The 22,162-nt window shown below is 44.6% G+C and overlaps 1 protein-coding gene across 1 annotated transcript in view; it reads right to left on the reverse strand.

Annotated features, from left to right (window-relative positions):
* LOC126334699 (uncharacterized) overlaps positions 1-22,162 on the reverse strand; it is a 65,859-nt gene that overhangs the window by 42,592 nt on the left and 1,105 nt on the right. Inside the window, exon 2 of the mRNA XM_049997201.1 lies at positions 8,450-8,589. Coding sequence (XP_049853158.1) covers positions 8,450-8,581 — 132 coding nt within the window. The 5' untranslated portion in view covers positions 8,582-8,589. The remainder of the gene's footprint in view (positions 1-8,449; positions 8,590-22,162) is intronic.

A 22,162-nucleotide genomic window follows, 5' to 3' on the forward strand; every position in this document is an offset into this window, starting at 1 on the left:
CTTTTCTCGAAAGGACGTCTTCAAAGTTACCATGTTTGTAACATGGTAACTACCCTTGTGGTGGGAGGGGCATGTCGGCACTACCAAAGCACCTTATTCCGCAGGTGCTGGAGGGTCTGCATCCGGGAGGCACTAATCGTGGCCCACGCAGTGGAGCCATAGATTATGGAAGGGTGGAGAACCAGCTGGTGCAATCTGCGCTTAGTTTCTATGTTCATTTCCATGCTGTTGAACATTGGGTAGGGTATAACGCTTTTATCAGTTTCTGTCCTTTTTGGGTGACGTAATCTGCGTGTCGATGGAAGAGCAACATTTTATCCATCCAGGGGACCATGGGACGTGGACGCCTGCAGTAGCGAAGTAGTGGCGGAGGTTGGGAGCCTTTTGGTGAAGTAGGCTGCCGTAGTATTGGCGGTATTGAGGGCAATTTTGATCGAACGACAGTAGGTTATTGTCGGATCCACCTGCCGCTGGAGACGAGCAATGAGCTGGTCCGTGTTCTGGCAGGTCGTCAGAGTGCCATATCATCGGCGTATGGCGCCAGGTGGCAGTGTGGGATGACTTGAATTTCACTAATATAAATGTTAAAGAAGATGGGAGACAAAACAGAGCATTGAGCGTTACGACGTAAGCTTGATCATTTTCCTTGCTGAGTAACCAAGAAGCTTCTACCGTGAAGGAAATTATTAACGATCTTGACATAGATGTCGGGGATGGTCGTCTGAGTCAGCATTTTGTACACAAGATTGTTCTGTCAAATCGTATCGTACACGTTTTGTGGGTCAAGGAAAACCGCTGGCGTCGATATGGTGATCGTTCCGTGATCCTAATAACGTGCAGTTCAGCTGACAGGTGGAAAGCAATCAGACCTGTTCTGGATGGATTGTGCCCACCACAACTAAAGGCTGGGAAATGTGGTGGAGGATCAAAGATTCTAGAACCTTTCCCATGTTATGAAGAAGGCTAAGGGACCTGTTATTAGTAGGGACCATAGGATCCTTCGAGGGCTGGGGGATGAGAATCAGTTTGGCCAGCTTCCACTGTAAGAGGGGGGGGGGGAGGACGGTTGTGAGACTGTGGTTCAGGAGGCTGGTAAATAAGACCGGTAGCTTTCGTGGGAGTCAGTGGAGGTGTTCGTTTAAGATGCTAACAAAAACCTGGAGCCGACTGCCAATACATTCGCCACAGGATCCGTTGGATTTCCGCTGGGGACATAAGGTGAGAGCTAGTCAGATGTGGTCTTAGTCTTAAAGCGCCAACGGCCACCAGAATATCGTGGTCATCCTGGAGTTCATCAGGCTTAAGGTCTTCGTAGAGCAGTTGGTTCAGAGCCTCAAACGCATCAGCCAAAGTTTCTACCACATGCAGGGCATCATAAGTTAAGCCATCCATTGTGAGCAAGGGATGGCTGGTCTTCACTGGAGAGTGTAATAGGGCTCAGGCAACAGGCCATTTTGGTTTATGTTGGAGAAGGTGGACCTCTTCTCCTCCCATTGTTCTGTCATCCAATTGGCGAGGCAGTGGTAGAATTCACGTTGGAGACACTTCATGCAATACTTATCCCAAGGGTCACAAAACGCTTCCAACACCTGCAGTAGCGGTGTTTCTGGATTTTGAGTTCACGCAATAGGGGAGGCAAGTTATCCAGTGGAGTTAAAGCTCTTGGGGGAATGGAAGTCAACAGACATCTAAAGACAGAGTGACGTCTTTAAGGTGCAGTAGCATGGGGTCATGGTCAGAGGCCAATTGCTTGAGCGTTTCCAACGAAAACTGCACCGAAATGTTCTTGAAAATGGCCACATCCAGAACGTCTGGCTGCAGTTGGAGCGGACTGTTACTTGGGTAGGAGTGTGGGAAGCATAGACTGACACCGTTAGAGGATCCTACAGCTCAATGTGTAGAGTGCCCTTTGGATTAGCAACGTGTGAATGCCAAGCCAGATGCTTGGCGCTGAGATCTGCTCCAACAATGAGTTTATCAAATGATGTCAAGCTTCGGTGGTCTGCTTCAAGAAGTAGTAGGCTAGGGCTCAAGTACGCAGCGGCAAAAATATTAGCAGGAAGGCGAATAGAAACGTTGATCACTGTAGCGTCTAGATGTTCTAGTGGTTGGAGAGCCTTCTGATTGTAAATGAGTGTATTATGTAGGAACACAACCAGGCTCCCACCTTGGAGATGGTCAGTGCGTTAGCAGACCAAGTTGCAGAGACAAAAATATTTGGTGCATTTCGGATGGGTTTCCGAAACAAGTAAAATCACATGGTGGTCTTAAAGGACGGTGTTCAGTCTTCATGCGTTTGATGCCATTTGCATTAAAAATACAGACAACTAGATCCGAAAGGGGCTGATGGTTGTGCAGTGGGCGATTCGTCATTACAATAAAATCTGTCGGAGCCCATAATCTACGACGATGGGTCTTTCGAGCTGTTTCATGGAGGGCATCTCTGATGTGGGACTTCGTGAACAGAGAGATGACAAGGAGGATCTCTCTCGTGTCATCCTGGAAAGAAGCTTCTGCCTGCACCACTGAGAGAATATCCCAGGTCTGTTGCTTGACTCTGCTGTGGGCCAGGTGGGTGTGGTGACTGGTGGAGAAGATGCCGCAATGAACAGCTGCTGCATTTCAAAGGGTGGGCGTGAGTAGGCTGCAGGGACTCTTTCAGTTTAGTAGTCGTTGGTATTCGTCACAGAAGATGGATGAGCAGGAGGAGACTGAGCTACAGCAGCGAATGTGGTTGTAGGGGATGGTGCCACAGAGGGCTATTGTGTCACAGATGCATCAGATGCCTGAGCATCAGTGGTGGAATGGTCGTCGGGTTTACCTTTTAAGTCGGGGAGATGGTTTCTTCTTGGAGGGCAAGAAGATTTCATAGCTTTCTGGTACATAGGGCAACCCTTCCAGGAAGCCAGATGTAGGGGATCGTGAGAGGCTCCCAAGCAGTGGGCACATGTTGGTTTTTCTGAGGCCGGGAGTATGCAGCACTCCGACGCTTGCGAACTTCACACTTGACACACCGAAAGGGCAATGAGCAGTAATTGCTGATGTGTCACAAGTGTTTACACTACGGATGATGGAGGGGCCGTTGCGGCCTTCATGCGATTGAATACGCACCATGGTACACAGGAGATACCTGTACATATCATACATATCATGTCTGTCCGACTACAATAAGGGCTGCGAGAAACAGCTCTGTTGTCGACTAGCAGGGTTGACTGTGATGCTCCACGGCTCCACGGACATGCCACAGTCTCGACTTTGAGGACGTCATCTTCAAAGTCGAGAGTGTGGCATGTCCATGGAGAACAAGAGCAACGTCGTTCATCATGCAGAAGATAAACGAACGTCGAATACTCGAAGTGTTGCAAGTGACATGAGCTTCTACAGAGCGTACAGGTCAGAGGTCATTGTCCCCGTTGTAAGCGCGCTGTGAAGCGGGAGATTTGAAATTATTTCATTCTCAAACGTATCAGCCAAATCGTGCTGGGTAAGTGACAGGAAAATGGTTCTGAGGAAGCTGATCCTCCAGGAAAGGCACAGTATGAATTGAGGAAGATCATAGTCATAAATTAATATATTGACATGTTTCGATACATCGTCATCATAGATGTGATACAAACAAGAGCAAAACAGTATAAGAAGGTGCCTCAGGAGAAACATATGCACTATGGACAGCAGTTTTCATCAATAATTACGATGAAGTACAAAAACAAACGACATAAAGGTGGGCACATAAGGTACTGAAGCTACTGCTGTCATATATCTGAGGCCTGGTGTCAAACTGACCCACACCGAAAAATGTAGTGGTAAGGAAAGCAACTGCCAATATCAAGTGGTGTAACCTACAAGACAGACATTAGTTGGCTACCAAAGAACGTGAGCACTTATTTTTGGAAACTATGCTATTATCAGGAGAAATAAATCTGGCGTTCTACGAAGTGGAGCGTGAAATGTCAGGGAAATGGATAGGTTAAAGTTAGATATAGTGGGAATTAGTGAAGTTCGGTGGCAGGAGGAACAAGATTTTTGGTCAGGTGAATACAGGGTTATAAATACAAAATCAAATAGGGGTAATGCAGGAGCAGGTTTAATACTGAATAGAAAAATAAGAATGCGGGTAAGCTACTACAAACAGCATAGTGAACGCATTATTGTGGCGAAAAAAGATACGAAGCCCACGCCAACCATAGTAGTACAAGTTAATATGCCATTTAGCTCCGCAGATGACGAAGAGATAAATGAAATGTGTGACGAGATAAAAGAAATTGTTCAGATAGTGAAGGGAGGAGAAAATTTAATAGTCATGGGTGACTGGAATTCGATAGTAGGAAAAGGGAGAGAAGGAAACGTAGTAGGTGAATCTGTATTGGGGGAAAGAAATGAAAGAGGAAGCCGGCTGGTAGAATTTTGCACAGAGCATAACATAATCATAGCTAACACTTGGTTCTAGAATCATAAAAGAAGGTTGTATACATAGATAAAGCCTGCAGGTACTGACAGGTTTCAGACAGGTGACTTGATACCAGTGTCTGAGTTTAATTTGTACACCACAGCTTCCAGCACTGAAGATGATCACTATGTGATCGAAAGTCGATTCTACTATCAATAAAACATCAATATTACGGCCAACGCTGAACCTTCCTTTTAATTTAACATATGATTTTTTGATACGGAATCCATGTGCGGAAATGAAATGCGTAAGTTCTTGGTCAAAATTAATTTATCGACATATTTCGATGTATCATCATCAAACATAGCTGTGGTAACAATTAAGAGAAACGGTGTAAGAAGCTGCCTCAAACCAAATAAATGTGTAAAGGGACAACAGATTCTATCAAAAATTATAATGAAGTACAAAAACAAACCACACAAAAGTGGGTATATAAGATAAATATAGCTCTCATATGTGTGGAACTTGGTGCCAAACTGACCGTACTTCAAGAACTGTAGTGGTAACAAAAACAACTACCGTCAACAGATGGAGTTAGCAACCATACAAACAACAGCTATCAAAGAAAGGACTGTTCCATGGCCATTCATTGTCCACTTCCATGTGACCAAGAAATTCCAGTGCAGACATTTCACCTGTTGGCAGGTCAGCAGGGAGCAACTCATGAACATGGGCGGTTTTGTATGGTTAGCAATGCAGTTTCATAGGACTTTATGCACCGCGCTCGCAGGCAGGTCCAGCGTTCAGGCAATTCGCTGTGCAGTGTATTTTTGCACACCACCACTTGACCCTTCCGGCAAAGCTGTGACAAGATCTTTGACAGACATTGGATCATCTGCTTTCATCCCTCTGGCACATTACACTTCAAAAGAATTTTGTCATCAATTTCTCCAGACACTTAGCAGACACCGGAACAATTCAGTTTTATCACAGCCTTGAGTGTTCGGAACTTCTGCAGGGCTACTAGCACACCGTCACCCTTCTTGTAAAAGAGCTTCAGCTGTGTGCCATATATGTCTGTTGCTGTCTGTATTCTGACACAGTACCATCCAATGGGCCAAAATTTCACTAATTTTTTTTCATTATGTTTGCCCGTGCATCAATTATATGCTGTTAAAATTTGACATAATTATGAGAAGTGGGTCTCTTTCTACAGCGTTTTGAATCTGGAACATTAATTATGGACACCCAAGTATATGATTACTGATTATCAGAACAGATATGCTGTTGGATAAAATACTTTAAGATGTTGGTGCAGCATCTCATTTTAAAAACTGCTTTCAGCTTTATTAGCTTGGCCAACAAACATAAAAGCACAAGAAAGTTTAACTGTGTACTCAGGGGAGAAAGAGGGGGAGGATTAGAAATGAAGGGTAGATCATTCAGATGGACTCCAAAATGACAGGAACCCTTCTGTTTTGACAATGAGGGGAGTCAACTGTGTCCTGACACGAGGAGGATCCTCTCATTCTGGGGTTTGTCTAAGTAACGTGCACTTCATTTCTAATGTTCCCTAACCTGTCCCTGTTTCCTCCTCTAAGATGGTACCCATAGTTCAAAATTCTAGAATAATTTCTTTCAACGGTGCTCAGTACTTTGACTCATGAAGGAAAGTGCTTCGCAGCCATTATGCAAATTGCACAAAACATTTGTGTACTATACCAACTTGAAGGCCATGGAAGAACTACGGTAATGGCCGCACGACAGGAATCAACAAACTTTGAAGGCAGAATGGTAGTTGGAGGTAAATGTGTGGGAGATTTCGGAAACCGTTAGCGAATTCAGTACCCCGAGATCCACATTGTCAAGAATGTGCCGGGAATCGGAGGCTTCAGGCATAAAATAAATAAATATAGCAAAATATACAGACCTCATGCTGGATGTTAGTTGTTAAAATTATAAGACATGGAGGGACAGTTAATTGACATCTTCATTGAAACGAACTGCAAGGTATAAATGCAGAAAAATTTTGACATAGTTTCATTAATTATTACGATATAGGGATGGCATGCGACATAAAACAATTACAATATAGGCAGTGATAACAGGTTTTTTTTTTCAAGGATATACAGTAGTAAAAAGGAAAATAGATGTTAACACATCACAAATGTTGGGATGTAGCAAATGTTAAATCTTAAGTTGATGAACAATAAATAGATAAAATATTAAAAGCTTATAAATAAGCAGTGATAAATAAGTAATATATGCAGGTATGCTGAACCCCATATTCAGAACTGGAAATACTGTGTATCATGGCCAAGTATAGCCAATAAAATCATCCTGCCACAAAATTACAAACACATCGTGTCATCCGCAGAGTAAGGAAAAAATATTCTTAACACAGTACATAATCGATATATTCATTACACTGAAATGACAAGAGTCATGGGATAGTGAGATATACATATACAGTTGGGGGTAGTATCGCGTACCCTTATACACGGTTTTCTACTTGGTTATGGGCGCAGGACAGGAATCAGAGACTTTGAGCGCAGAATGGTAGTTGGAGCTAGACGCGTGGGACATTTCGGAAACCATTAGGGAATTCAGTATTCCGAGATCGACAGCGTCGAGAATGTGCCAAGAATAGCAGATTTCAGACATTACGTCTCACCCCCGGCAACGCAGTGGCAAATGGCCTTCACTGAACGACCGACAGCAGCGGCGATTACGTAAAGTTGTCTGTGCTGTGGGATAAGCCACATTGCATGAAATAACCGCAGAAATAAATGTTGGACGAACGACTAGCGTATCCGGTTTATGACAGTGTTGCGAAATATGGCGTTAAAGGGCTATGGCACCAGACGATCCATGTGAGTGCCTTTCCTAACAACACGATGTCGCCTGCAGAGCCCGTCCTGGGATCATGACCATATCGGTTGTACTCTGGACGACTGGCAAACCGTGTTCTGTTCAGATGTATTGGTGAGGGCTGATGGTACGATTTGAGTGTCGCGCAGGACTCAAGAAGGCGTGGGTCCAGGTTTTCAGCAAGGCACGGTGCAAGGTGATTGTGGCTTCATAATGGTGTGGACTGTTAAACGTAAACGTAGGCTTCTGCGGGCGGCTGTCACAGTCAATAAAATACTCCTGGGTTTTAGGCCGCATTGTCATCTGTGAAATTCCAACTTTTCGGGAGTTAGGAATACACCATGAGGCGCCTTGCAACAGCCACCGAAACGTCGGAATTTTACAGATAAAAATGCGGCCTCAAACCCAGAAGAATTTTATTGACGGTGTGGAATGTGTTTGCATGTGATTGATAGGGTCCTTTGATCCAACTCAACCGATCACTGGCTGGAAATGGTTCTGTTCGGCTACATGGAGAACTTTTGCAATCATTCTAGCACTTCATGATCCCAAACAACGATAGAAATTTTACGAATGACTAAGTGTCATTTCGCCGGTCCATAATGGTCCGCGATTTGTGTGAAAAAAATTCTGAACAATTTGAGGGAGTGGATTGGCCACCCAGGTCGTCTGGCAAGAATTCCAGCCGAAATTTATGTGACCTTATCGAGTGGTCAGTTAGTGCACAAAATCCTGCACAGCATCATTTTTAGACTTATAGACGGCTGCAAAACTCATGATTTCTGCAGGGTAGTTCCAACGACTTGTTCAGTCCGTGCCATGTCGATTAGCTGCATCACGCCGGGCAAAAGGAGGTCCGACACGGTATTATAAGGTATCGCTTGACATTTGTCAGCTCACTGTATATGAATAACCACGTTATCCTTTAAAAATACACGGGAAAGGCGACCGTAATATTCTAAAGCATCGGCGAATACATTTCGGGCTTTCCAGTCATTTGTCACATTTAAACGGTCATATCCATCAAATAAACGAGCGCAATAAATATCTTCTTCCATTAGCAAGCTTTTTAGACAAGTGGTGTAGGTGGGGAATCACAGCGTCCAAGCAATTGTGAACGACATAACTTAATCATGAAGCACACCAGGCTACGAGGGGTGAAGAGGCGCCATAAAGGCCTCGTAGGCGTACCTGAGCTTCGTCGCAGTGCAGGGCCACGGTGGGACCTCCGCGGTGCGCGCAGTCGCAGAACAGGTCGACGCCCGCCACCATTCTCAGAGCCGCCACCGCTGCCGCCAGCAGCCACACCGCCTGCAGTCCCATTCTGGTGACTGGAGCACCACAAAAACACAACATTCATCCTGATTTCTCCAGTTGACCACGAGCGTTGGAAAGGGGAGCAACTAGCGTCGGATCTATAAAATTCGTATGGTGCTACGCCGTTTAGGATCATCTTTATTATTCTTGGTTTTTATTTATCTCAATTCCCAATATACGTAAATGACCTTGTGGATAACATCGGAAATTCACTGAGGCTTTTTGCAGATGATACTGTGGTATATCGAGAGGTTGTAACAATGGAAAATGGAACTGAAATGCAGGAGGATATGCAGCGAATTGACGCATGGTGCTGGGAGTGGCAATTGAATCGCAACGTAGACAAGTGTAATGTGCTGTGAATACATAGAAATAAAGATCCCTTATCATTTAGCTACAATATAGCAGGTCAGCAACTGGAAGCAGTTAATTCCATAAATTATCTGGGAGTAGGCATTACGTGTGATTTAAAATGGAATGATCATATGAAGTTGATCGTCGGTAAAGCCGATGCCAGACTAAGATTCATTGGAAGAATTCTAAGGAAATGCAATCCGAATACAAAGGAAGTAGGTTACAGTACACTTGTTCGCTCACTGCTTGAATACTGCTCACCAATGTGGGATCCGTTACAGATAGGGTTGGTAGAAGAGATAGAGAAGATCCAACGGAAAGTAGCGCGATTCGTTACAGAATCATTTAGAAACCACGAAAGCGTTGCGAAGGTGATAGATAAACTCCAGTGGAAGACTGCAGGAGAGACGCTCAGTAGCTCGGTACGGGCTTTTGTTGAAGTACAATCTTTCTGTACACGAACAATACGAGACTGGAATAGAAGGGAGAACCGATAGAGGTACTCAAGGTACCCTCCGACACACACCTTCAGATGGCTTGCGGAGTATAGATGTAGATGTAGAATTGCTAGTAATTTTCTTAATTTCTTCCGCGACCGGCCTAGAACCTCAGAGCGTCATTTTCAGGTGGCACCAAATAATTGCAAAAACATGAATGTTTGGCAGTCGAGCCAATCAGTCATTTTGGATCGGAACCACGCCAAACAAACGCATGGGAGCATAGGACAAGCAATCACAGCCCACGTCTGGATAGCCAGTCATTTCTATGTCGTGCTGTCCGGGCGTGCGCTGTGGTTCCTACTACTCTCCCATGCGTTTGTTCGACGCGGGTGTGATCCGCAATGGCAGTCTGGCCCGACCCCCTCACATTGATGATTTCGCAATTATTTCGTGCTACGTGAAGATGAAGCTTCAAGGTTCGAAACCGGTCGTGGAATAATTTAAGAAGCTTACTAGCAACTGAAATGGAGTTTTAATCTATAACAATGTTCCTCAGTTGCAGTTGCTCATATGATCAAATATTTTTCTTGATTTCTAACCTAAGAACAATCGCGTTTGTCATTTTCACCTTCAGGAAGTGGCCTTTTTAATTCGTCAACCAAAGCTATAAATCTCAAGATCACGCTAATCGATCTGCAAAGGCAAGCATCGAGATGCCATTGTCAATCTCAAATTTAGGCATCCAAAAACGCAAGAGCACATACTATCATCTTCAAAAGAAAGTGGAAAACTAAAAAGTATTTTTTAAGGATTTTGGATACTTTACGAAATATGTCTGGTACACTTTACAATATGAACCTTAAAACTAGTTACAGGCGGTGAATGATAGCAACGACGAATAAATCCGCTTCTTTTCTTTCCTATTTGCGAAGTGTTGCCTTAGGATAGGATGGATTCAAGAGGAACCACCTGATAAAAGCGATTTTCTTCCTTGTGCGTGTACTGCCGTGTCATCTTACAAAATACCGAGCATGCCAGCTACAATTGACCGAAACGCCCGTTTACTATAGTTGGTGATGGGCGCATCAGCCCAGTGCTTAAATCCGACCCTGGGTGTGTTTAAATAAATATCTTATAATAATGTAATATTGCATTAAAGCAAAGGGGTCCAGTCATATTAACGTGACCACTGCGTATGTTCGACATCGAAGTGCAATAGCCACTCACTGACGGCATGTGAGCACTAGCAGTGGAGGGTACATTAACCGGTTCGGGGGAGGGGGCGAAGAAAACAGGGCAGTCGATGCCGTAATGTGGAAATGAGTGATTTATCTGACGTCAAAAGACCCTGTTTATTGGCTTTCGGGTGAAGAATGGAAGCATTTCCGAAACGATTAAGTCTGTAAGGCGTTAGAGCGACGCCTTGATTAAGCATATCGCGCATGGCAAAATGGCGCTATACAAAACCAGCTCCGAGGCAACTGTGTTGCACGATGGGCCGTAGATGATATGGGTGTACGACGGCTGTGGAGATGTGGCTTGCGAATAGTCGCGAAACTGTTGAGCGACTGTCCACCAAGATGAACCGAAAAGCTACCAACAGTATCTTCTCCACGACCGCTAAGCGAACGTTGCTGCGTGTGGGCCTCCGCAGCAGTCGTCTGGTTCATCCACCTGTGCTGACTGCGATTTATCGTCAACAGAGGTTGAAATTTGCGCGCCAGCACTGCAATTGGACGTTCTCTGAGTAGCGACAGGTGGCCTATACGGATAAATCACGTTTTGTGCTCCATCAGACACATGGCCATTGGGGTGCTTGGTCCTTCAACAATCGTCGTAAGGGTCCAGGCCGGAGAAGGGAGGACTATGGTCTGGGGAATGTATTCTTCGGTTGATCTCGTCGTGGTGGAAGACACAATGAATCTACAGCAGTACGCATGTGTCCTTGAAGACGTTGTCCACCCCTACATGCTATTGGTTTTCTCCTCGGCACAGTGGCATCTACCAGCAGCGTATAACGTGTCACATAACTCAGAGTGCACGACCGACGTTCAAAGAGCACCAGCATGAGCTTACCGTACTCCCCTAGCAACCAGACCCTTCCCGATTTAAACCCAATCGACAATCTGTGGGTCCACCTCGCTCGGCTGTTTGCGCCATGGATCCTCAGTAGAGGAACTTAGCGCAACTGGCGACGGGATTGGATTCGGCGTGGCTCCACAGTACTATTAGTACCTTCCAGAACCTCACTGACACTCTTCCTGTACCTCCGCGCTGCGAAACGTCATTATTTAGGCATTTGGCAGGAGGTCATATTAACCTGACTGGACAGTGTATGTCACGAATGAGGTCCGCCTCGGCAGATGCCCTTTTTAGCACGCCACTTACGAGATTCAGGGAGGGGCACCGGACACGGATCTAATCCGTGTGACTACCTACGGACGATGGCCGGTGTATCGGCCAAGGTCGATGTTGCTGTTTTCCACATCCGGGTGGGTTAATACTGTATGGAAAAGTTCCGCCTCAGTTACGTGATTCGGAAACATCGCGAAGAATGTCTCATTCTTTCACGTTGGACAACACGAGGGGGAGGGGGGGGGGAGCGCTTTAAGTCTTTTAGTGCCAGACTGAGAGAGGTGCCTAAGTGCAAAATACGTATACACTACAGAGTGTATCATAACTAGTAGCGACAACTAACACTTGTGAAAGTATACGATAACAAAGAAAAAAACATGGTACCGCTAACGAGCCATTTGCGAGATAATTACGGGTGTTTTACGAACTGCCGCAGTCTTCACTATAAAATGTTGTCGTAATTAGCAAAGTATCTGAAATGTAAACTCTTAATTTTGGATACTAATAACCGCTTCAGGTGCATTTGGTACTTTATTACTATATCACTACCGGCTTCGTACCGCTAAAAGCCACATCTTCAGGTGAAAATATGACTAAAACATGAGCGGAAAAGCTCGGAATCTTTTTTCCCACCATTCGTTGTCCGTCAAAACAAAACACCGCTAAAAGGCGGTATGTCATGGATTAAAAACTGCCAGATTCCAATACAGTCGATAGGTCCAAAACAAACCATTCTGTAATGAGCGTTTCTCCGATCTATGTGGAACGGCGTATAGGGGACGCGGCCGCGTCCAAAGTGACAAGCCCCTGACGATTCGGGATAACTCCAGGACAAAGCACGACTATATGACGAATATCGCTCAAAGGCCAGGTGTGAGTCAAACTACAAATTTTCCGTAATCAGTTATCAGTCGATAACAGGAATTCTTCTCTCACAGCTTATGTGTTTCAAATCCTGCAATGACTTGCTGCGTAAAAAATGTCACGTTCTATTAACGTTGAAATTCTGTGTGCTATATAACTAGACGGATAAGTGAGTTCAATGACCCGAATAAGGCGAGAATGCGCCACCTCTGGAAGGGTCATGCCTACTACTGTTATCGACTGAGGTGACAAATGTCATTAGATAGCGATATGCACATATACGGATGGCCTTAACGTTGCGTACAAAAGCTATAAACGGTCGTGCATTGCCGGAGCTGTGATGTGTTCTCAGGTGATTCATGTGTAAAGGCTAGCGACGGGATTATCGTCGCACGACGGGAGTTAACATGCTTCGAACGCGTAATGATTGTTCGAGCTAGATGCATGCCACATTTCATTTCGGAAATCGTTACAGAACTCAGAATTCCGAGATCCACAGTTTCAACAGTGTGCCGAGAGTACCAAATGTAAGGCATTACCTCTCACCACGACGGCCTTCACTTAACGACAGAGAGGGGCGGCATTTGCATAGAGTTGACAGTGCCAACACATAAGCACGTTGCGTGAAATAACTACAATGCTGGACGTATGACGAACGTATCTGTTAGGACAGCATGGCGAATTCTGGCATCAATGGGCTATGACAGTAAGCGACCCGCACGAGTACCTCTGCTGACAGCACGGCATCGCCTGCAGCGACTCTCCTGGACTCGTGACCACATCGGTTGGACCCTGGATGACTGGAAAACAGTGGCCTGTCAGGTGAGACCCGATTTCAGTCGGTAAGAGCCGACAATAAGGTGGAGTGTGGAAAGGCCCCACGAAGCCGTGGACCCAAGTTGTCTACAAGGCACTGTGCAAACTGATGGTGGATTCATAATAGTTTGGGCTGTGTTTGCATGGAATGGACTCGCTCCTTTGGTCCAACTGAAGCGATCATTTACTGGAAACGGTTATGTTTGGCTACTTGGAGACCATTTGCAGCCATCCATGGGCTTCATGCTCCCAAACAAGATGGAATTCATAGTGATGACGATGGGCCATATCACCAGGTCTCAGTTGTTAAGAACATTCTGGATAGTTCGTATGAATATTTTGGCCAACCATATCGCCCGACATGAATCTCATCGAACATTTATGGTAGATAATCGAGAGCTAAATTTGTGCAGGAAATTCTGTACCGGCAACACTTTCGCAGCTGATATGGACAGCTGTAGAGGCAGCCTCGCTCATTATATCTGAAGGGGATTTCCAGTGCCTTGTTGAATCCATGCCACGTCGAGTTGTTGCACTATGCCGGCCTAAGGGAAGTCCGGCAGGATATTAGGAGGTGTCCCATGACTTTCACCACCTCATTGTATGGGCTTGTCAGAAGTTTCTGCAGCTTGTAGGCAGATCAGTCAACACCGATGCTGCAGCCTTGTTTCCCAGCATTGTCGAAGTGTCATACTAACAGTGAGATGCCTGCTGTTTGCCGGTAGGAGCTGACGACTTCCAATACGCATGCGCACAGATCACTTTGTGTTTCGTGCGCTCCCACCCCGACACCTCTCCCCCCCCCCCCCCTCCCCCCTTATTTACCGCCTTTCTGACAGCGGACATTTCGACCTGCGGCCATAGTAGTAAACGACAGAGATGATCGAACCAACGTTTAAGCTGAGAATATAAAAGTAGATGAGACTTTAGAAGCAAGTTATGTTACAGGGATGACATTCGGAATGCTTGGCCGAACGACAGTCCATCGTCAGGGTGCGCTCCTCTGTCACTAGCATGGACCAGCTGCTTTAGACACACGAGTTGTCATGCCGGGTAAGTCACGGCACCTAAAGCGACACTCAAAAGCCACAATTATATTCTGTCAGTATAGGAAAAGAACAGCAGATCTACATCTACATCTACATCCATACTCCGCAACCACCTGACGGTGTGTGGCGGAGGGATAATACTGCGAAATATTGTCCGGGGAGCTTCAGTTAGAAATTTGCCGTTATAACGGTCGCGTCGGTGTTCGACGATGTGGATCTCTCGTGTATTGTGACTGAATAGCTTGCTGTGAAAAATACAAACAGGAGTTATGCATAACAGGCGAAAAAAGTCTGAAAAGCTTTCTCTGAACATATCTATAATATGTTTCTTTCCGAAATGGCTTCCTCGTCGATGAACACCCTCTTTCCAGCAATACAGAATTGTTTTGTGTTTCTGCCGTGAGATGCTGCGCCACAGAAAACTCTTTCTGTTCCTCTTTAGATGAGCTGCTGCCAGAGGGAGTGCTTTTTTGTTTTGTTTTTATACGATATCGGCACATAATCCCCAGGTTCCGGTGCGAATTCTTTGGCAACAAAGTCGTCACCCACCTCTACTTCTGTGCACTGGTTTTATAATGTTTCTTTTTTTCCGCAAAACAAAATAATAACGAAGATGAAACTTATGGCTTCATGTTCTTGCAGCTCATCTCTTTCATTCATGATTTTATGAAATCATTCGAATGATGATTCGTCTTTCAATCAGCAGATCTTGTATTGCACTGGATGTCACATCCCCTATTGCAATGGAATTAGCAGAAATCGTGCTCGGATATGTTTACCTAAGAAGGTTCAAATCACGGATCAGTCTTTCGGTGTATCTGATGGCGTTATTGAGTGAGTGTACTCCCTACTCCTGATGGATCTTGTTTTGTCTCTCATTCTGTAGAAAGGCTTGCTTCTTTTATTTCACTCTTCTGTCACAAATTGCACTGACGTCGCATCGCGAACAGCTGATGCTGGCGACATGTGCCGGCTGGCCGTTTACAGGGCCTGGGAATTCAGTAACGGTCCGCGAGGGAGAAGGCAGAGTAGGCGGCGTCACACCCACGAAAGGCAGGAAGTTAAAGCTACCCAAATATAGGGAATTTTAACCCCCAACCACAAACGGAGTACGCATTTGAAGAAAGTTTGCTGTAATGATTGATTTATTAGAAAATTACTTCCGCGAAAAAGCCTACTTTCGAATAATTTAGCATGACACATAATACACTACTTAAAAGACTTAGGGAACATGAAATGTCGCGTCTGCTACTCTCCAGTGAGTAATAATTGATGTCTGGGTATGTTACCAGATTATGCTTTTATCTTTTCCAAGTGGAGCACAGAACAAAGGCTCTTTACCTCCTCGATAGTTTACATGCAAATAACTGAAGTGTTCGACTGGTGTTGATAACCATGTGAAAACAGTCGTTCATCGAGTCATCTTCACTGCATTTCATTGAACTTGAGATTTTCAATATCGTATATGCCATTAGAGAACTTTTATCAGTGCCTGACACCTACGTCGCATGTTCCTTGTAAGTTTGCGGAGATCACGCTGTGGTATCCTTTCCCATTCTTCATATAGAACCCATGAGAGTTCTTGGACAACAACAAACTCTTCTGTCAATCATGTCCGACATATTTACAATAGAGTTTAGGTTGAGACTCAAGGCCAGCCGTTCCATTACTTCAGTGTGAAGGCCTCACAAGACATCCCCGCTGACACCCGCCGCATTGACCGTAGCGTTAAAAGGAATTCAGGCCACCACCATATGCAGAAGCTAGCACATGGTCCGACAGAACCTGTTCGATGGACAGCCTGGTGGTAAGGCGACCATGGACAGCGAAATGATCAGTATGGCTGTCAACACATCAATGAACACTGAGAATCTGCCGACTTAGTGGACAATACGGATCTCCGCACACGAATATTTATTTTTTATTTATTTATTTATTTATTTAACCTGGCAAGATTAGGGCCATCAGGCCCTCTCTCACATCTAACCAGGCATTCTACCTATTTTACAGTCATATGTTTCAGTAGGCATGTTAAACTACATCTAATACAAAAAGTGAGATAAACAATTAGAAAGGTACACCTCGAAAAATACATTATTGAAGAGAAAGATTTAAGATAGGAGTGCTGGCAGCAGGGAGTATGAGGGAGACTCATGGTGAAGGGAGGAGAAGAATAGAGAGACATGATGAAACATAATTAAGGAAAATATAAAGGAAAAGGAGACTGCGTGGCTAATAGAGATAGATGAAGAGGAAGGCATCTCAGCAGCAAGATACGAGACGCTAGCTTTGCTATTTGACAGATGAGAGGATTGGCCTTGCACATTAATTTTGTGGAGAATTTTATGCGGATGATAGTAGGAAATGCTTCAACTTCTTCTTAGAAGCCACAGGAGATTGAATTTTCCTCAAGGTAAGGGGCAGTTTGTTCCAGAGGCGGACAGCGACAACTGAGAAGGAGTTTGCAAAAGTTTTTATTTTGTGAGTGGGCACAGTTAGGATACCAGATAAGAGTGACCTCGTGTTTCGATTATGATGGCATGACAGGCTTTTAATCTCTGAAGCAAGGTACTGGGGTGCTTGCGCGATGAGGAGTCTGAAGTAGACACAGAGTGTGGTAGTCACGCAGTTTGTCCGGCCGCAGCCACCCTAGCTCGGAGTATGAAGCACTAACATGATCATATCGGCGAATGTTGCAGGTGTAACGCACACAGGCATTCATGGTTAGCTGTAGCCGTCTTTTGTTTTCACTACTCATGCCTTGTTGAATCACATCACAATAGTGGAGGCTCGGTAGAACGAGTGCTTGCACGAGCTGGCGTTTCAAGTCCTGTGGGAATATGTTCCGAAACTTTTTGAGAGCATAGAGAGAAGCAGACGTCTTTCGGCACACTGCGACTGTATTCTCCGCCCAGTTGAGATGCTCGTCCAAAGTTACACCCAAGTTCTTCACTGTTTTCTGATATGGTATTGGAGTACCTTCGAGCAGAATAGGAGGTAGCCGTTCGCGGAAATCTGAACTTATTAATTTCTGATGGGCTATTAAGATTACTTGCGTCTTTTTTGCATTTAATTTAAGCCCCAGATTTTTCGCCCATGTCACTACTGAAGACAGATCATCATTCATCAGAGCGATTGCAGTGTTTACGTCTTCAGGTCTGACGCTTAGGTAGAGCTGGAGGTCGTCGGCATAGAAATGATGTTTACAGGAGGACAAAACCGACGAAATATCGTTGACATATAAAGAAAACAAAAGTGGTCCTAAGACTGATCCTTGTGGCACTCCCGAAGAAACATGTTTCCAGGAAGATTTTTCATTTGCGCAGACAACACATTGCTGTCTGTCTTTTAAGTAGCTTTCAAACCATCTCATTGCACTATCAGAGAAATTAAGCTGTTGCATTTTTCTGAGTAATATGTCAAAGTTAACAGTGTCAAAAGCTTTGCTGAAGTCCAGTAGCGTCAATATTGTTGCCTTTCGATTGTGGATGGCATATTTCTGGTCATCAGTTACTTTAATTAGAGCAGTGTTTGTGCTGTGATGTTTATGGAAACTGGATTGAAATTTGTCATATAGACTGAATTCATGCAAGTGTCCAGTGATTTGGTCATGAACAATATATTCCAGTGCTTTCGAAACAGCAGGCAGTATGCTAATTGGTCGGTAATCACTAGGCAGTTGCGGGTTTTCGACCTTAGGGATGGGTCGAATTTTGCTTCTTTTCCATGCAGTGGGGTATATTCCGTTCACGAGGGAAAAATTAAATATGTCAGTTAAGACAGGTACTAAGATATCGGCAACATTCTTAATCATGGCTATACCGATACTGTCGTTGCCTATTGCATCAGAAGAGATTCTCATTATTGCTTTTCTTGCCGTATTTGTTGTTACATGTTTTAGATGGAAGGTATCGTTGTTAGTTATCCTGTTTGGGGATTCATGTGGACGGTAATTATCAGCCGTGCTGGTATTCAGAGGTGCAGAGAAGAATTCATTTAATTCGTTAGCTGACACATGAAAAGTAGTTTCCGATTTTGCCTTTCCGACCCCCAAGCTACGGAGATTCTTCCATAGAGTCGTGGGTGTCAGATCGCTGCATACAAGGGAGCGAGCGTGCCTGATTTTGGCATTGCGAATGCATTGTTTCACTCTGTTCCGTAGCTTTCTATATTCTTCAAAATGTTCGGGTTTCGGATCTGCCTTGAAACGCCTGTGGGCAGCATCCCTATTAGTCATCATTTGACGTAATTCAGCTGTCAGCCATGGAGCAGGAGATTTTCTTACACGGACTGTGCGCACAGGTGCATGTTTGTCATAGAGGGCAGTGAGTTTATCACCAAGTTCATTAATTTTGCCGTCGATTGTAGGTTCTCTGATTATTTGATGCCATGAGATTTCTGAGCAATCGGCTGTTAGAGCGTCAAGGTCAATACGTTTCATGTTCCTACAAGTTATGTAACGCGATTTGATCCTTGGGGGCTGCACAGAGTAGGCCAGGAATATTACATCATGTGCTGAGAGGCCAGGGGCCGATGATTGACCAGCATCTCTTACTTTGTCAGTCTGTTTCGTTGCGATCACGTCTATAAGAGTATGACTATGCGCCGTATGGTGTGTAGGCTGTAATGGAAGAATGTTCATGCTACTGCAACTAAACAATCTTCTTAGGTTTATTGCGGAGGGAGTGTCTCTTAGCAGGTCTATGTTCAAGTCACCCATTACGATGACATGTTCGTATTGACACTGAAGTGAATGTAATTCCGACTGGAAGGAACTCATTGAGCTTATTTTTGGCGGCTTGTACACGACGCCAGTCAAGAATTTCCGACTTTGTATATTTATTTCAATGAACATGAATTCAGCCTCTTTTTCTTCAGCAGGATTTGACGTACATAAGACTTTCGCTTTGAGATCTGTTCGTATATATGCGCCGACCCCGCCACCTCGCTTTTTTGATCTGTCTGCCCTAAGAAATGTGTACCCTGGGAGATGAATAGATGCAGAGGATATGTGTGGTTTCAACCACGTTTCGGATAAGAGGATTACGTGGTAGTTTAGTTGGTGGAAGAGGAGGCTAAGTTCTTCGTAATGCGCAGGTAAAGACTGAATGTTGCAGTGAGCTGCTAAAACCTCGGACGCGTTCCGCTGAGCAGCCTGGAGTAGGGTGGCAGACTGGTTTGTCCCTTTGTTAGGCACTACCTGCCGCGAGGGGCACTGACCGGTGTTTCCGCCAAGTGACATATTACAGGGGTGTCCGAGATTTTGCGCGCCCTGTTTGTGACTCCGCGAGAGCCGAAAGAAAAGCGAAAGAAATAAGGGAAAGAGGAGTTATTTAAGAGGCCGATGCTGCCAGCAGAGAGAAGTAAGCTTAATATTTAATAGAGTATCGTAGGAAGCTAGAATTAAATTGAAATTTGCTAAAGTGATACTGATAGTGATTTTTGTTATGAACAATTTAAACCGAAGAGATGGTTGACTAATGAACTAAAGGAGAGACTAATAATTGCAATAGAACTATTACAGAATGGAAGAGAATAAACTGAGAAAATGAAAAAAGTATTAGCAGTAACTAAAACTAAGCAATGGCTACAGCTAAAGACACAAAAAAATAGTAAAAAGTTAATACAGTTACAAAAACAATTAGTTGAAGGTACAAATAATTAAAAAGTTAATACAGTTACAAGAACAATTAGTTGAAGGTACAAATAATTAAAAAGTTAATACAATTACAAGACTATATCTGAGTATAGGACTGTTAAAATTTGCAAATGGTGTTAAGTTTGACTTTTGGCTCGAGTAGGTTCACTTAATACTATTTAGTTCTGTCATGTTTGTGACTGTCTTCTTTCCAGCTGCAGTCTTAATAATTACTCTGCCATCCTGAGTCCACACATTCTGAAGACCGAAATGGGATATGGCACTGTTTAAAATCTTTAGCCGCTCGTGTGTCAGATCTTCCCTTATTGTAATCCCTGTCCTTGCTAACTTCTTCCTCTGGGTAAAGATCTCAGCCCGTTTTCGGTACGACACAAATTTAATTATTATTGGACGAGGTTTGGTAGCACCTGGTAGTTTTCGTCCCACCCGGTGGCTCCTGTCAATGTCTGCCTTGGTCACTTCGACGCCTAATTTTCCACGCGCAACCTGTATAAGCAGGTTGTCCGTGTCTTCTTCTTTAGTTTCTGCTACTCCAAACAGTCGTAGACTATTTCGCCTTTGGTACTGTTCTAGCTCGTCTGTGGCGGCAGATAGTTTCACTTCCAACTCTCGTGCCTTTTTCTCGTATTCAGACACAGACTTTTTTAGTGCTGTAATTTCGGCAGTATTGGCCTCAACAGTTTCACGCATTTTGGCCAATACTGCTGCCGTTACAGTATCTGATATGGTGCCTGCTATCAGATCGAGATTGTTTTTATCGCGAAGCGCAGCGTTTACCTCAGAGCGAACCAGCTCCGCTATACCGGGAGCCGCGGCCGCACCTTCCGGCAGGAGCAGGCCCGCCGCACCTGCTGCTTCCCCGCTGCTGGACGCGCTGCTGTTGATTCTTCTGTTTACCATTTTCTCCCAGATATTGGCGGAGCACAGAAGAAAAATAGCACTACTACACAGAGCACTGTTGTTTACACGATTTCCACTTGTACTAGACAACACCACCTGCGAGAACACCTTCGAATTCGACTAAATTTCGCGAGCCGAACTTAACACGTGTTACACTGCAGCCGCCATGGCCATCGCCTTGCATTAGACACTATCTGGACTCGTCTATGAACAACGCGTTCCGCCAGTGACAACGGTGCCAAATGACAAGGGGAACGACAGAACTGGAAGCGAACTGCAAGTTCTTATCGTCAGGGTCATAAAGGCCTCTCTCGTAGCCCTTTCATTGGAGTCTAATTGGACACAGCGGCTCCAGTGGGCCTTCTGAGATTGTCTTGCAAGGATATGGCGGTAACCGTGCGACCCCGCTGCACAGAGATGGCCAGGTGTCGTTCACGTGGGTCTGTAACATATCGATGACCTTGTCCGACCTGGCTTGTATACTAACCTGACTCCTGTAGTGTACCCACAACCTATGAACGAGAGGTTTGGCATCTGCAGCAACACAACCAAAAGTCCATCCTTTTTTGATCAAACGGACTTGCACTGCATTAAGGTGTCGCATTGCATGCGTTTGATTGAATACACCACCCACAAATGACAACTGCCGTTCTCTAGGAAATTCCGGAACAAACGTACATAGTCCCTTCTGACGGATCGCCTGATACTACAATGCATAAGAAAGCTAATACATGGCAGATGATGTTAGTTGTTACGTACGTTGAAAGCCGTGCAAAAAGACCACAGATACCACCTGTACCAAAATAGATTTAACATACTGGACGTTGATACGTGTCTCCCTAATAGTCTTGAACGCTGTATTTAATGGAATATGTTTGTTGCGCTTTTATGGTTCGTAAAATTGATTATTTCAGGATCATATAATGAATTTCAACAATGTACAGTGTACAGTTTATTGCTGAGATCCTTCTGAATTGGTCAGTACGATTGCGCTTGAAAACGGAAAAAAACTAAGTTTCCTGCTGTTATCGAACGTTTCATTTGAAGAGTTGGACTGCCACACAAATCAGAGCATAAATGGATGAAGTTCACGGGGAAACAGCAGCTTCATTGAAGACCGTTTACTTTTGCATTAATGAATTTACACATC

The sequence above is a fragment of the Schistocerca gregaria genome, chromosome 2 (assembly GCF_023897955.1).
Source record: "Schistocerca gregaria isolate iqSchGreg1 chromosome 2, iqSchGreg1.2, whole genome shotgun sequence".
NCBI classification, from domain to species: Eukaryota; Metazoa; Arthropoda; class Insecta; order Orthoptera; family Acrididae; genus Schistocerca; species Schistocerca gregaria.